The 14,563-nt window shown below is 34.8% G+C and overlaps 2 protein-coding genes across 31 annotated transcripts; one reads left to right on the forward strand and one right to left on the reverse strand.

Annotated features, from left to right (window-relative positions):
• Positions 1–5,257: 5,257 nt before the first annotated feature.
• On the reverse strand, positions 5,258–13,561 carry LOC141586551 (glucose-1-phosphate adenylyltransferase large subunit, chloroplastic/amyloplastic-like). 30 transcript variants are annotated; one of them, XR_012519576.1, is made up of 15 exons: positions 13,438–13,561; positions 13,200–13,263; positions 12,236–12,272; positions 12,006–12,157; positions 11,558–11,651; positions 11,250–11,435; positions 11,078–11,158; positions 10,775–10,861; positions 10,546–10,650; positions 10,358–10,464; positions 10,049–10,109; positions 9,805–9,946; positions 6,848–6,908; positions 6,669–6,744; positions 5,258–5,474 (listed from the first exon to the last, which is right to left on the reverse strand). XR_012519576.1 is itself a non-coding variant. In XM_074407826.1 (13 exons), the coding sequence occupies exons 4-12, from the start codon at positions 12,113–12,115 to the stop codon at positions 9,845–9,847; spliced, it is 933 nt and encodes a 310-aa protein (XP_074263927.1). In that variant the 5' UTR covers positions 12,116–12,157; positions 12,236–12,272; positions 13,200–13,263; positions 13,438–13,561; the 3' UTR covers positions 6,640–6,908; positions 9,805–9,844. The 30 variants fall into 30 exon arrangements, 2 of the variants coding, with proteins under 2 accessions (XP_074263927.1, XP_074263928.1); XR_012519574.1 differs by having other exon boundaries at positions 6,669–6,747; XR_012519591.1 differs by lacking the exon at positions 12,006–12,157 and adding an exon at positions 12,348–12,389 and having other exon boundaries at positions 6,669–6,747.
• LOC141587852 (mannan endo-1,4-beta-mannosidase 1-like) lies at positions 8,872–9,361 on the forward strand. The gene is made up of 2 exons (XM_074409320.1): positions 8,872–9,062; positions 9,238–9,361. Exons 1-2 carry the CDS (start codon positions 8,872–8,874, stop codon positions 9,359–9,361), a joined length of 315 nt encoding a protein of 104 aa, XP_074265421.1.
• Positions 13,562–14,563: the final 1,002 nt, after the last annotated feature.

Below are 14,563 nucleotides of genomic sequence, written 5' to 3' on the forward strand. Positions count from 1 at the left end.
AAGCAAGGGAAAGTTTTGAAGCGGAGTAGCTTTAAGCAATTGCAATCGGAGTAGGTTGACGAGATATTTTCATGGTAATGGTTTAGTTAAGTTTGAATAAATTTCTAAACAAGCAATAAAATAATGGTTGGACGTAGGCTCCGGAGTAGGAGTTGAACCAATTTTTTAAACATCGTCTTGTTTATTTATTTACTTTTACGTTCTCTTATCATTCTATTTTTATTTATCAATCTCGCTGCCAGCGCTGTGCAACAAATAATTCATACTGTTGCATAGACCTGCTGTTTCGCTTGTGAACTTACAATCTATTAAGTTTCTCAAATTAGGACTTAATAGATCGATCTTACTTCTGTTAGCCTTTAACCAAGTACAAGAGAATTTTTTTTAAAAGGTAAACCTAATTCACCCCTCCCCCCTTAGATGTTTATCGTTCTTAACTTAGAAAATTATTTTTTAATATTTGCGCACTTATTATTTTAGTAAAAAACACAACTTAAGGGAGTAATTTTAAAAAAATGCAACTTAACTGAGTAATTTTAAAAAAAAAATTAAAGGGAGTAATTTTAAAAAAGTTGATTTTAAAAGGGAGTAAAATCTAATTTACTTTATAATTAATTGATTAGGACATTATTACTCCTATCACGACTCGGGAGTAGAACAATGCACGTCCACAACAAGCAGCTTCGGTCATACTAGCATTTCACGTTACTGCATCATTCACGATAGAACATTATAAATAGGCCCGTGTGATAAATCTAGTCAATATAAATATCTATCTATCTATATTATTAAAGGAAACTTTTTTCGACCAATATTAGAGTCTCCAATATTTACGAACTACTAAACATTAATTAATTGAAAGCTTGGCAATTTGATGTGTTTAACGTTTCTAAATCATGCTTATTGTGTTTCAATTAGACTAGAAATGTCTAATATAAAACTTTAAAATAAAAGATAAAAGATAGAATTGTATGTATATGATTTAATTTAAACTGGTTTAGTCAATGGATTTTTATATTTTTTGGTTCACAAATCATAAATCAATTTAATTGCTACCTCTTTTAAAGGAGTATAAGGAGTCGTTTGGTTCGCTAAGGGAATTGAAGTTCCGAGAAAGTAAGAGTTCCCATGATTTTGTAAATCACATGAAATAAAAGAAAATTGTTTGGTTGGGATTTAGGAATTCTCACTTACCTAGGGGCCTAGGTAAACAACTTCCCACATCATGGATGAATTGAAATGAATTACAATTCATGTATTTTAGAATTGATAACCAAACAACCCCTAAATATAGTGTTTTTAGATTCTCCCCACCCCATAATTTTGCTATTTACGTTTCTTTGTTTTAGTCATGTAGATTAATTTGTTTTCTAGCATTATAATTGTAGGCATGCACATGGTTTTGTCAATTAATTATATGATCAAATTTAGCATTTATATCTATTTATTTATGTTCCATTTGTGTATTTAATTTCCCATAGACAATTAGACACGCGATTTGCTTAAAAGTGTGAATCATACTAATCAATTTCTCATTATTTTTGTCGGATTGTTGTGCAGGTTGTAACAAGAGATGGATAGTACAAACTGATTTGAATTTATATTTTGAATCTCTATGGTATTATATTATATTTTATCATAGAAGTTAATAAGAACCAAAGTTTGAGATAAGTACATTAGAATTTCTTTATGACCCAACAACGTATACAATAATAGTGTTTTATTCCAATTATTATACTGTATAGTATAAATGTATAATAGATAGATAAGTAACCACCTGTTGTAACTCCTAACAATGATAAAACACTTATAAATTAGATACGATAGAAAGAGTATTAATAATTTAAAACTCTAATGAATATAAATAGATAAAAAATATATTGTAGTAAAGAAATATGTCTATAATGACTAATAATGATTTGTATTAGCATCGTTATAAGTATGTTGTCAGATCATTTGATTATTTAGAGAGAGTCCAAAAAAACATATAGATAAGTGTACATTATGTTACAATATTTAATTATATTCGAGTGGCCTAAGTGTTTCGGGTTTAAATACGAGTTAAGTTTATACTAAATATTAAGAGACTTTAATATAAAAGACGATACCGTGATGGATCGGTCTCGATTAATATAATTAAAGTCCGGGAATTATTGTTCCCTCTTACCTTACCCTAATAAGTCGTCTTTCACGAAAAGGTATGATCGGGTTTGTTTTTGCGAAAAGGTACGTAGCCCATTATATAAATAAGTGGATCTACATGATAGAAACAATAGACATAAACAATAGACAGAAACAATTACTCTGACAAAAACAAAAACATACGTACATCAAAACCAAGAAGGGTGAAAGACAGTTTCTTCTCCATCATCCAGGAACATTAAAGAAAGGGTTAAAGAGGAGAATCAATTGGTTTATACTTCTTAATATTGAATTGATTGCGTCTATAAGACATGGACCACGGTTAGACCTGGCAAACAGATCGGGTTGTGTTGGATTCGTGCTCGTGTCACATATAAACGGGTCACAAACCCTCCAACCCAAACCCGACCCAATTAAATATCGTTTCGTGTTCATGTCGACCCACTTATATAAATGGGTCATCAAGTCTCAACCCTAACCCGTTAATTTCGTGTCGGGTTCGTGTCGTGTTTTCGTGTCATGTCCATATTTGGAAAGTTTAAGTATATTTATGTGAAGGAGGACCCAAAAAAAATTGGATTACTTTAGTAAACAGGTCATTCATGTCGGGTTCGTGTTTAAAGAGGTCAACCCAAACCCAACCCAATTAAATATCGTGTCGTGTTCGTGTCGACCCACTTACATAAATGGGTCATTAAGTCTCAACCCAAACCCGTTAATTTCGTGTCGGGTTCGTGTCGTGTTTTCGTGTCGTGTCGTTGTTTGCCAGCTCTAACCACGGTTAGTCCTTTATTCCGTCTTTATAATTGTATTAGGGTTGAATTAATTCAAGTCTATATTAGTTCTTGGGACTGATTTCATTATCGAAATTATAAAGTTTATCTTACATTTGGTATCAGAGCATTTATAGATTTGTTTAATTTACCCATTAAAAATTATGGCAAATTATATTATGTTTGCGTGATGTTTCCGCTGCCTAATTATACTAGGAAGTTTTTGTTTTGATGTTTCAGAATGTATAAATGCATATTTGTTTATATATGTTGGATTATTATAGACAATCTCATTTCAGTTAGAGTAAGTGGTAATTTTTGATGAGGGCATGTTGTACATCATCAGTGGGTCACGATCCATTGTTTTAACTAGACTAGTTGTTGCGCCGCGCCCTCCCGGGCGCGGAGCCCCAATTCGGTTACTCGTTTATAAAAAAACTAACTGAAATTCTGTTGAGGTACCGTGCGTTGGCGTATAGAATAGAATGCCAATTACTTTGCCAATTTGGTCTCAACCATTTACCAGACATATCGGGAACCTTACACCACTATTTTGGGTGGTCAAATTCATATCGGATGACTTAGGGGTTAGAACGTACGATTTTACAGCTAGGTCACGAATTTGGACAGTGTGCAGCACTTTAAAGTCATAATAAAGGCACGATGATACATGCTATATAGGATTAATATGGGACAAAGTAGGAATGTGTAAGGAGTAAAAATAGGGTTTGTCTAGTAGTCATATGTTACTATCCGGTACACCCAGAAATTAACTGCTAGTTTTATTTCCAATACAGGTTTCCGTACAACTGGCTATTTAACTTGAAACATTTCCTTCTTATGCTTGAAAGTGTACACCCATTACAAAAGTGTACCAGAAGTTGACAAGATAAGCGTGAACTATTTTGTGTTTAGATTAGAGACTTGTTTGAGCACCCACTTGTTCTTTAAATGTGCTAGTCTATCTTCTTTAATAACTGCCCCTTTTTTTTTGCAAAAAACAGTAGCAGTGGCAGCGACGTGCCGAGATTTTTTGTAAAAAAATCAATAAGCACCAACCATTTACATAAATTCTGAAATTGCAGTAGCTATATAGCTCCAAACAGATCAATGTAACAAATGATGAATTGACATATTAGACAAGTACCATACACACAATGCATATTAAGCATGTTTCTCTATAGTCACTAACATTTATCTAGAGATCCTTTACCTATCAAAACAATTATGAATTTCGTTTTTTTACTGGTAGAAGCAGATCCTTAAAATGATAATAGGGGTCGCATAAGACCACAAATACACTCAACCCTGGCTTTTTCGCCTTAGCCTAAATGAGTAGTGAGAACAACCCTGCCATCAAAACAGGTTACCTTAAGCCTTAGTCATCTTTTGTGCATCTTTAAAGGTCTATTATAAGGCGAAGGTTTCACATTTAATACTGATAGTGAGCCATAGGAATATGTCCCTTCCTATGAGAATTTACATATATTGACTTAAAAGGTTTGAGTCTTGTATAGAGAAACAAATCACTAAAGCGATTAAGACTACCTCTAGAATTACGTGTTCCCTAAGATACATTCCCATTTAAAAAAAGGCTTCTTGAAAAATGTAATGCGAATAGCGACCTTCATCTCCTCGATCTTCTCCTTTTGATTTGAGCTTTAGTCCTTCAACTTCGGGGATGTACTCCCACTCTAAGTGACTCAGTATTCGAACACCGCCAACGCCCGTCTTGCCAGGTTCTAATACTGGGTCTGATTCTATAAACCTAAGTACGATTTAAAATTAGTGGCCACATACAATACATATGCACCTGACTTACACGTAAATTTGAGGGATAAAAGCAAGGGTTACTTGTCATCCACGTTGTCCCAACAAGCCTTAGAGTTAAGTCAGCAAGAATCAGATCTCCCTCTGTGATAAGGTATGAGTTTCTCAAATTAACACTCGACCACAGACAAAATCATGTCACCAGTAATAGAAAATCAGTGCATTAATTCACGTGGGCATTGTGATAGCGACAAGGTGAATGAGAGGGAGAGGGATACAAAGTAAAATTTGATGCGAGTAGCTAAGAACATTTTTTAGCAGCAAAATATGATCCATGAAGTCACGAGACCCTTTAGTGAATCTAGCTAGTAGCGCCTTTATAACCTTACTTTTGGTTCCCTTTTCAATGATTTTTACTTGAACAAATAATCCAATCCATATCTTATACTCAAATTGACACATCTGCAAACCTACCAAAATATACTACATTCTTACTTGTAGTTCGTGGTAGCGCCACAGCCACTTCTAAGGGCTGTAGATGAATAACTACAAGCTATGTAAAACCCCAAATATTAGCACAAACACCAAGTCATGCCATAAACAAAGGCTTGAAAGCAATGACCAAATTAGTGGCACAATACAATCATTTCGCCATCCAAGTAAAAAACATAACAGTAGATGAGTGATCTCTTATTAGGAGCCAAGACTTCGACGATGGACATACGCATATAATGCAGCCATGAGCCCACGGATCAACGGTAGCATGACATACCCATCCAGCAGAACATCCTTTAACACCACGGAATACTCAAGACAACGAAAAAAGAAAGAGCCAAAAAGAGCAGAAAACAATTAGAGAATAAGCCACCAGGAAAACCGGTATACTCTAGAAGCCGGCCCGTAAACAATCAAAGGAGAAGTACGAGGCAAAATTTGATTTACATTTCAGGCTGACACAGGTTCTCAAACCGTGACACAAAGTTCACATTACAAATGCAACCATCAAGTATTTTAAAGCAATGTCGTGGAAAGAAATGCTAAGGAACTATTGAAGTCTCACCAAGAAGACCGGGGTACTTTTAAGGTGCGGCACATCCAAGCGTCAGATCTTATTAATTGCCCTCCATCCGCCATCCGGTACGTGATTTTATAAACGGTCAGATTTTAGTGGGACAAATTACCGAGGTTTTCTTGGTGGGAATCAATAGTTCCTCAAAACAAATTCAACCACTCCAAAAGCCAATGCACACCACCACAAAGGTCACAATTAACGGTATATCATTATTCGCATTACATACGTGCTTGATAATGACTTGAACTGAGCCATAAGGAAAGGACACAATTTAATAGAAAAAGTATCAACACAACACGAATTCTCATTCAACATCGACAACGAAGATGCAAAATAATGAGAAGGGTGAAAGAAAAGAAAATAAAAAAAATGGCAATTCCTAGGGATAGCATGGTACATTGTAAAGGTTAACATGCTTCACTCTATAGTTATTTAAATGGTTCATTTCTCCTCATGGAAAAACACAATGCAATAACAAAGTTGCGTTTTTATTTACATAATCTTGTCAATCCAAACATGCAGTTGCGTCTTCAAGACAACAAAAACCAAAGATCAAGACCCCAGTATCGTCTGTTCACTATTTAAAGACCGATATCAGTCAGTAACACTTTTTACTGACCGAATATTCTTTGGTCGGTAAATATCAGTCACCAAAGTCGGTTATTCTTGTCGTGATTCATCAAAGTCGCTCGTCAAACAACTTATCATCCTAACAGCCAAAAAAAAGTCCAAATCACATTTTAAAATCAAGGAACACTCCTGTAACTATAACATGGGATTACAAGGACATTCAACAATTCATATTTTTAGTTTTTAAATGTTTTGTCGGGCAAAAAAAAAATGAAAGCAAACCCACCATGCTTGTTTGTTAAACCTGAACAAATATAAAATGGCCGAAAATATGATAATACCTATTACAAAAACCGCAAATGTCTGCATAGCTGTCCATGTCCCCTTCACAGATCACCTTCGACTAACCCTCCCATTCTTCTACCAGCCAACACACCAAGACAAAATTAAAATTGAATTGAATTTTTTCATATCGTAAGATCGAAACACCAAGACAAATTTAAAGGTAAAGGTAGAAAACCTAGATCTGATATGTGCTGAACTTGTGATGATTATGAGTCTATCCAAGTCATCCAACAAACCTACAATTTACCAAAGGACTGGTATTAGTAATAATGTAATGAACATAGTGGTAAACCCAAAACCCCAAGATACAATATATATTTTTTTTGTTAAAAAAAAAAAGTGGTAAACCAAAATTAAATAGAAAAACAAAACAAAAAAAATACACCCCAATAGTGAAGTTTAATAAGCTAGATGACGATTTAGACCAAAATTGACGGACATTTAACCAATTATACCATTCAAAGATCAATAACCAGCATGTTAAAATAAGCAATCAAACAATACCCCCACGAAAGGATAGGGAATATTAACAGTAATATCAGTAGTAGTAGTAGTAGTAAAAATAATAATAATAATACAATAGGATAATTACATAGAGAGACCACGATACCTATTTAAATGAATAGATTAAGAAAGTGTAGAAAGGGGTACCTATTGTGCATGTCGCCAAGAGAGAACACGGTAGACATTTCTTAAGAAAGGGGTTGTGATAGTCAGTTCAAAAGCCCAACTTCGTCACTATTTATAGTTACTACTCATCATCTCAATCTTATAGTCATTACTTATAACCTAAAGTAAAGCAATGAATGATTAATTAAGAGGAGCTTTAAATGTGCAATGGCTTATGACCAGTATTCTGAAAATGTAACTATTCAGGACAGCATAGTCGAAAATGTAGACAACTCATCATCTCACCAAATCTCGCTCAAAGCAATCCCCTTCATTAAGACACCACCAACATCTCTTTAAAACCAACAAAATTCTCTAATACGCCACCCTTTCAGACTGAAGAACTAAGCTAAAGAAACCCTAAAACCCAAATATAAAAGAAGTTAAGACTTAATCAAAACTAAGCTAAACAAACTTAATCAAAAGTATAAGTAACTTTGATTAAGTTTGTTTTGATTGCTAAAATAGAAAGCATTAGTGTTTTACATTTTGTAATACTTTTGATTAAATTTAGTAAAAGACAGAGGTAGAATAACATTTGGAGAAGAATTTCCAATATTATATTATGTTCACCAAACAAAGAATTACTTATACATGAAGATAACATTCAACTAAGTAAAGTAGTAAAGATGAGATATCTAAGGACGTACGGAGTAAAATTGATCGGGATATAGTGGTAAAATTAAAGATTGTATATTGATTATGCGTGATTTGTGATTAGCCACTCTTTGATTAGTAGGTTTTGGACTCCATGACATTTTTGAATAATTTATATCTACATTTTAAACCGTATATATAAATTCTAAAAATTAGTATTAAACTAAAGCCACTCTCGTTTTCCGGCTTTTGAATCTGATATCAAATAGAGAAAGTTCATATCAGTGTTAAACTTAATTTCATCTAGTGATCGATAAAGATAAAATTGTTATGTTATTGAGAAGTAAATTTACAAACCCTACATAAAAATTTATTTTGTGTAACGACAAAAATAAAAAACACAAAAATAAGTGTGAATAGACGTTTTATTATAGAAATTATCCTACAAGCAAAATTTATTGCAATAGACTTTTTGGTATTTAGACCTTTAAAAGTAATCGTAAATTATACTTTAAATCGTCTTAACTTCTACTCAAGGTCTACCAAGACCACCCATCACCAAAAGAGGTCAAGTCAGGGAAGGGTGAAATAATTGAAGGGGGGCAGTAAAAAAATGTTGTCCTGTCTGAGAATAAGGGCTCAAACAGATGGCGAAAAACTACAAACCCCGCTGAAGTTTGAAAATTTCGAAATTTTTAGTTAAAATTTTCGATTTTTTTTTAGGTCCCCTTATAATGTTTCCCTTTCGCCCCCGTTGAAAAATTTCACCCCCGCTACCTTAAAATCCTGGCTCCGCCACTATCTAAATATGCTAATCCTATTACACGAATTTATGAGTTATTTATAAGTCTTCGCATCAAGTCAACAAATGTTGTTCTGTAACATGCATGCTTTAAAGTTATACTCCTAATATTTCAGGGCTGGGTTAATGAAATGGCTTCCTACTTGAAATCAATTGATGGAAACCACCTCTTGGAAATTGGGTTGGAAGGATTTTACGGCAGTTCGACACCGGATAAGATCAAAATCAACCCTAACAGTTATCAATTTGGTACCGATTTCATTGCAAATAACCAGATCCCTGCTATCGATTTTGTTACAGTCCACTCCTATCCAGATCAATGGTAATTCTTTACATTACTCAAACATGTCAATATGATGCATATTCAAAAATTGACGTAGGCCGACCAAACCAGCTATCCCGCTTGTCTGTGGGCCAAAAAAATCAAGGTTGAGAACATTTTTTTGTGTTTTGGAAGAAGTTAGCTTACATCTCCTCTAAACCACAATTCCATACAGGCTCAAGAATGCACCAGGCAGCGCCCAGCTGACATTCCTGAAGCAATGGGTGGATCAACACATAGCGGATTCTCAAAACATCCTTAGAAAACCAGTTATATTTGCGGAGTTTGGAAAATCATAGAAAGTAGCAGGTTACACCCAAGCTGACAGAGATCGATTCTATCGCCTCATCTACGATGATATCTATTCCTCTGCCAGCAAGGGTGGGGCCGGCTCAGGCGGGTTGTTCTGGCAGCTCCTATCAGAGGGAATGGACAATTACAGGGATGGGTATGACATTGTGCTGAAACAAAGTGGGTTCCTAGGTAAACTTATTTACGCTGAGTCGCGTAAATTGTCAATTCTCGGTAGATGAGAAAAGAGCAGAAAACTACTCACTATCGGTTTTAATCAAGCATGATTAGAGTATACACACAAAATAATACTGTAACAGTTTTAAACTGCCTTCAGAGAACAACACAGCATCTTAAGTTACAGTTTATTTATTATATTATTTACAAGAGGGAATAAACTCGTGGTTTTAAGTTGAAATTCTAAAGCATGCCGAGATTATTTTAAACATACCAACCCTCGGTTATTCTGCTACTTCTGCATTTTCACGATCTTAAATCACCATCCCGTCTTTTATGGTTGCGTTCTTTAATATCACCGGGATGCCTGACCTGATGTAGAACCCGTCATTTGGTCTATCTGCTTCATCTACCCCCTGGAGGATGTTATGTTATAATGTTAGTACAAGGTTAAAGTGTAGTTATAAAGGTTAATGAACTTAAACAACAGGGCCTAATACAGAACTCGTCGAACTTACATCCTTGTTTGTAATAATCACATCTCTTCCGATTTTTGCATTCTTATCAATAGTGCAATTCCTACGCAGCGTATACAAAGTTAGCAAATATTAGGTGAATTAGTCCGCATAAGTACACGTTTAACTGTACAGGTTTCCTTTACATTCTGGTAAATTAGCATGTGGTATATTTGCTTAGAACAGCCATAAGCATTTGTGTTACACTTTATGTTCTCGACTACTCTCGAGACACCGCAACAGTTAATGTATATCAAGTATAGTTGTGTTTAATTTGTACAGAAAAAAAAAAGGAAGAAGTGAGAGATTAACCTAATTTTGGTGTTTTGTCCAACACCAACGGGAACCTTTCCCTCAGCAAGCAGTGATGCAATTTCTGATTCAGTTTGATAGTAATCGGCACCCATCACCATTGTATCCTGGTTACCAAAAGGCAGTATATAAATGTAACGCACTTTAGGTCATACTATAACTCCTGGAAACAAGAGTATATAACGAACCTGAAACTCTACGCTTGACTCTAATCGAGATCGAATTCCCACTATTGAGTGTTCAATGCTGCACTCGTGTATAAAACAACCATGTGATATTATCGAATCAACAATCTGTGAGAAAAGACAGTTCGAATAGTTAAACAATGAAGAGAATGATAGAATGAGGCTGATTTTTTTTTGTTTAATACTTTAATGTGAAGGGCGCCAAAAGGAAATTTGATGCTGACGATCATACCTTGCATTTATCTACCTTAGTAGGAGGCAGAAATCTGGCCGATATGTAGAAGGGTGTCTTTGGGTCATAAAATTTAAATTTGGGAGACTGCATAAATGAAAAACATTAGTAACTTTCCATGTATCAGATTACTACAAAACTGACAATGAAGGAAATAATGAGTCATGAACCATATAGATAAGAAGCTTAAAGATATTCAGGGAGAACATTTCAACGCAGAAAACGTTCATTTTCAAGAACTATTTATCGCGCTTGACCATGACACTTCTGTAACATGAATATATAAAATGAGAGAAGATGGACCTGTTCTGTGAGGGCTAAATTTGCATCGAAGAAAGACTTTATGGTTCCAATATCCTCCCAGTAATCATTGAACAAATAAGCCTGTAATTGTTTGAAAGGAGTATATGAGAAAGACGACAATGATAAAAACAATAATAGGATATGGAAATAGTAGAGGTAAAACTCAGTTCACCTGGACATTGTGCTCTCCAACAGCCGAAGGAATAATCTCAGAGCCGAAATCATTGCTTGAAGGGTACTTTCCATCTAGAAGTTCCCTGAGGACCTCAGTTTGGAAAACATACACGCCCATTGATGCTATGTACGGGTTTGCCATGGCTTCTTTCTCTGGTAGCCCGAGAAGGGTGGTATCAATTTGCTGCATAAAAAAATTATTGAACCATATTAGTGAGAAAACAAAGGGGGCTGAGGGATCAGTAAATGTAAAACAAGGAATTCATAACACATGGGTCCGCTAGAAAATGATGGTAATTAGAGTACCATAGCATGCAGATCAGACCCCTTGGGCTTCTCTGCAAAGTGGACAATCCGTCCAGTCTGGTCAATCTTCATCAACCCAAAATCTGATGCACGGCTGCAAATGAAAGCAAATTTCACATCGATTCAAACTATTGTACATATGTCAAGTATCTAACCCCTTGAAAATGACATGCAATTATCCGTCCAGTACTCCCAATTAAGGAGTAGTTCAGAATTTTAAATGTTTTTGAAATCCTACAAAATGTCAGTTAGGTCAGCTGGTGAAATCACTTCACGGTGGTATAATGTGAGTCATTGCATGCGTTTGAATCACTAAACTGCCTTGTAGCACCCTTTACACCAAAAATAAATAAAAAATCCTTGACATCCTTTACGCCACTAATATTATTATCAAGCCTAATGGTGGATTAAATTGCGAACGCAAAAGGAAAAAAAGAAAGAGTTGTACAAAAACCACAAAGAAGATACAATAACCAACAGCGGAGCATCGAGTATGACGTGATAACTCTTTTTACATTGGTTTAAACATTTCTGCCTCACATCGTCAGCCATCGCCATATCTCAAAGAAGGCGGACCTAGCGATGATTTTTAAGAACAATCTGGTAGAAGCAAGGTTGTCATTTGAAGTCTAAATTGACACAGCAATAACAAAACCTTTTCTGAAGAATTGAACATACCTCAAAAATTCTGCTTCATCTTCCCTGACAAATCAAGCTGAATTGGAAAAAAATGAGAGCAATTAACAAAACCATTAAGAAATTGTAATGACTTTAAAGAAGCACAAAATACCTGAAGTAAATTCGATTAATTATCTGGAAAACCAGCTGCTGACTGATCATATGGACGTAACAATGATTTAGAGATACCAGGTAAGTACTAAGGCCACATTATATACAGTTTGTGAGCAAAGTAAAGCCTAGACATCAGGTACTTCATTTCAAAACACGAATATTCATGTTAAACACTTAGCGATAAATGCCACACATAAACAAGTTCATAAAACACAAACTCAACCAAAACTCAATACCCCATCACAATTTCAGCAACAATTTTGCAACAAAATGTAAAAATAATCTCATTTGAACGACATTCAACACGCCAATTGACTTTCCCCCATCAAATCAAACCAGAATAAACCAATTCCAAATCCCATAACCCTAGTTTTTTACATTCTAGGACTTCCAACCATCAATTGCGAAAATTAGGTCAAAACTGGGTGTCGAGAAGATTACCTGAGCAAAACCAAACAACCCCGAAACGCAAAATCCAAACTCGTGAAAGCTAGGGTTGATGTTCGATCAATCAAGTGCCAGAAAATATATGGATGTATAAAAAGATTCTGAGTATTATGAGTAAACTTTGAGTAGTATCGGTGGTGGAGAGCGGAAGGTAGTGGAAGTCACACAGACCCAACGACAACATTTTAATACCCTAACAATAATAACAATGAAATCAAATTGAAATAAACAACAAAAATGGGATTAGATGTAAATATCACTGAGAGAATGTGAGATTCTAGTTTTGCTGAGAGGGTTGTATTGAGGATGAGGAGGGAAAATCGAGAGATGGATGAGAATGAGTGGAGTGGATGACAGAAAGAGTAAGTTAGAGTGTGGCTGTGAGTGAAAGAGTAACCAATACCTCATGTTCTGAGCTCAATCTCTAACTCCGTAGCCGAGACAACTCCAACCACCACGACGACAACCTGGTTATTAAAGGCAGATCCAATTAGCAACCAAAAATCCCAGGAATACAGTAATAACAGTAAAATAAAAAATAAAATAAAAAAAGAGTTGAAAAGCCAAGACCAGAAACCAAGAATGACAGCGGAGTATCAAGGACGGTGTACAAGGATAGCATATAAGAAGGAGAAATTTACCTTTGAGCAAGAATAGAGAGTTGTTGCGGAATGAAAACCGAGGAATGAAGGAGAAGTGAAGGAATGAGGAAATGAGTGGACCAGTTGAACAGATGGGAAAAAGTAGAAGAAAAGGTGTGGTTGTGAATGAAAGAGAATTGGAGGGCGGAGATCTAAAGACAAGATCAACGGCAGAGGGTGAACTTGGTTGGCACTATTCATTGCTACAGTAGTATCAAGTCCTCCCTTTTTAAGAAGTAAGGATTAATACATAGAGCACTCGTTCTATTTTTTTTTTTAAAGTCTTCAAAGGCTTTACGCATGAAACCAATGAGTGCTTTTTGATTTGTTTTACGTCTTACGCATGAAACCATTGTTTTACACATGAAACCGTTGGTATACTTTGTGCTGAAAAACATGTTTGTATTACATCATCATTTGTTTATTTTTTGTGATACGAATGGTTAGAAATGGACCACCGACTTTGCATTATTGATTTGCCTAAAGTAAACATATAATGAATTAATCTATTTGATAAAGGCACTAATCATTCTTTGTGCAAGAATGCTTGATAAATTTTTTTTTGTCAGAGTATTACTATTATGCAGTAACATTGATGTGTTCCCTTTTATCATGTGTATTAATAATGATAATAATTGGTAGAGTTTATGTTTCAAAGTTGGGTTACTTAAAGGGAAAGAGTAACACACATTAATTATGGGGTAATTTTTATTATGAAATATTAATACATGCAAGGATAGGTCTACCTATATAATTTAAATGTGTTATTCTATATGATATGTTAGTTACCAAAGTGGCGTTGTTATATCCTATTTAGACATTTAAAATAAAAGTTATCAATTGATCATATGATTAAAGAGATGTTTAAATGGCGTTATAGTTAGATTGATCAATCAATTTTGTCATCTATATTTTGGGAGACCACCCAAAGATGGGTCATTAAATATAGTTGATAATATAAAAGGATTAGTTATTCATTAATTGGGTTTTATAGCATGTATATCCAAAGATAGCATTCTTATTTGATTCATGTGTGTTAATAATTGATTGTTAAAGTATATATTTACATCAATGATGGCTACTTGTATTTAAGTGTTGCCCAAAGGTCATTTAAATACATGTATGA

The sequence above is a fragment of the Silene latifolia genome, chromosome 6 (genome assembly GCF_048544455.1).
Source record: "Silene latifolia isolate original U9 population chromosome 6, ASM4854445v1, whole genome shotgun sequence".
In the NCBI taxonomy this organism is placed as follows: Eukaryota; Viridiplantae; Streptophyta; class Magnoliopsida; order Caryophyllales; family Caryophyllaceae; genus Silene; species Silene latifolia.

Bases quoted from the DNA above. Each gene is read 5' to 3' on its own strand.
- LOC141586551 (XM_074407826.1), bottom strand. From the start codon at position 12,115: ATGGCGATGGCTGACGATGTGAGGCAGAAATGTTTAAACCAATGTAAA. The intron at 11,652-12,005 runs GTACAACTCTTT...TTTCATTTGCAG, and splicing joins GTATCTTCTTTGTGGTTTTT to CCGTGCATCAGATTTTGGGT. The intron at 10,862-11,077 runs GTCCATCTTCTC...TCATTTATGCAG, and splicing joins ATTTAGCCCTCACAGAACAG to TCTCCCAAATTTAAATTTTA.
- LOC141587852 (XM_074409320.1), top strand. From the start codon at position 8,872: ATGGCTTCCTACTTGAAATCAATTGATGGAAACCACCTCTTGGAAATT. The intron at 9,063-9,237 runs GTAATTCTTTAC...AATTCCATACAG, and splicing joins CACTCCTATCCAGATCAATG to GCTCAAGAATGCACCAGGCA.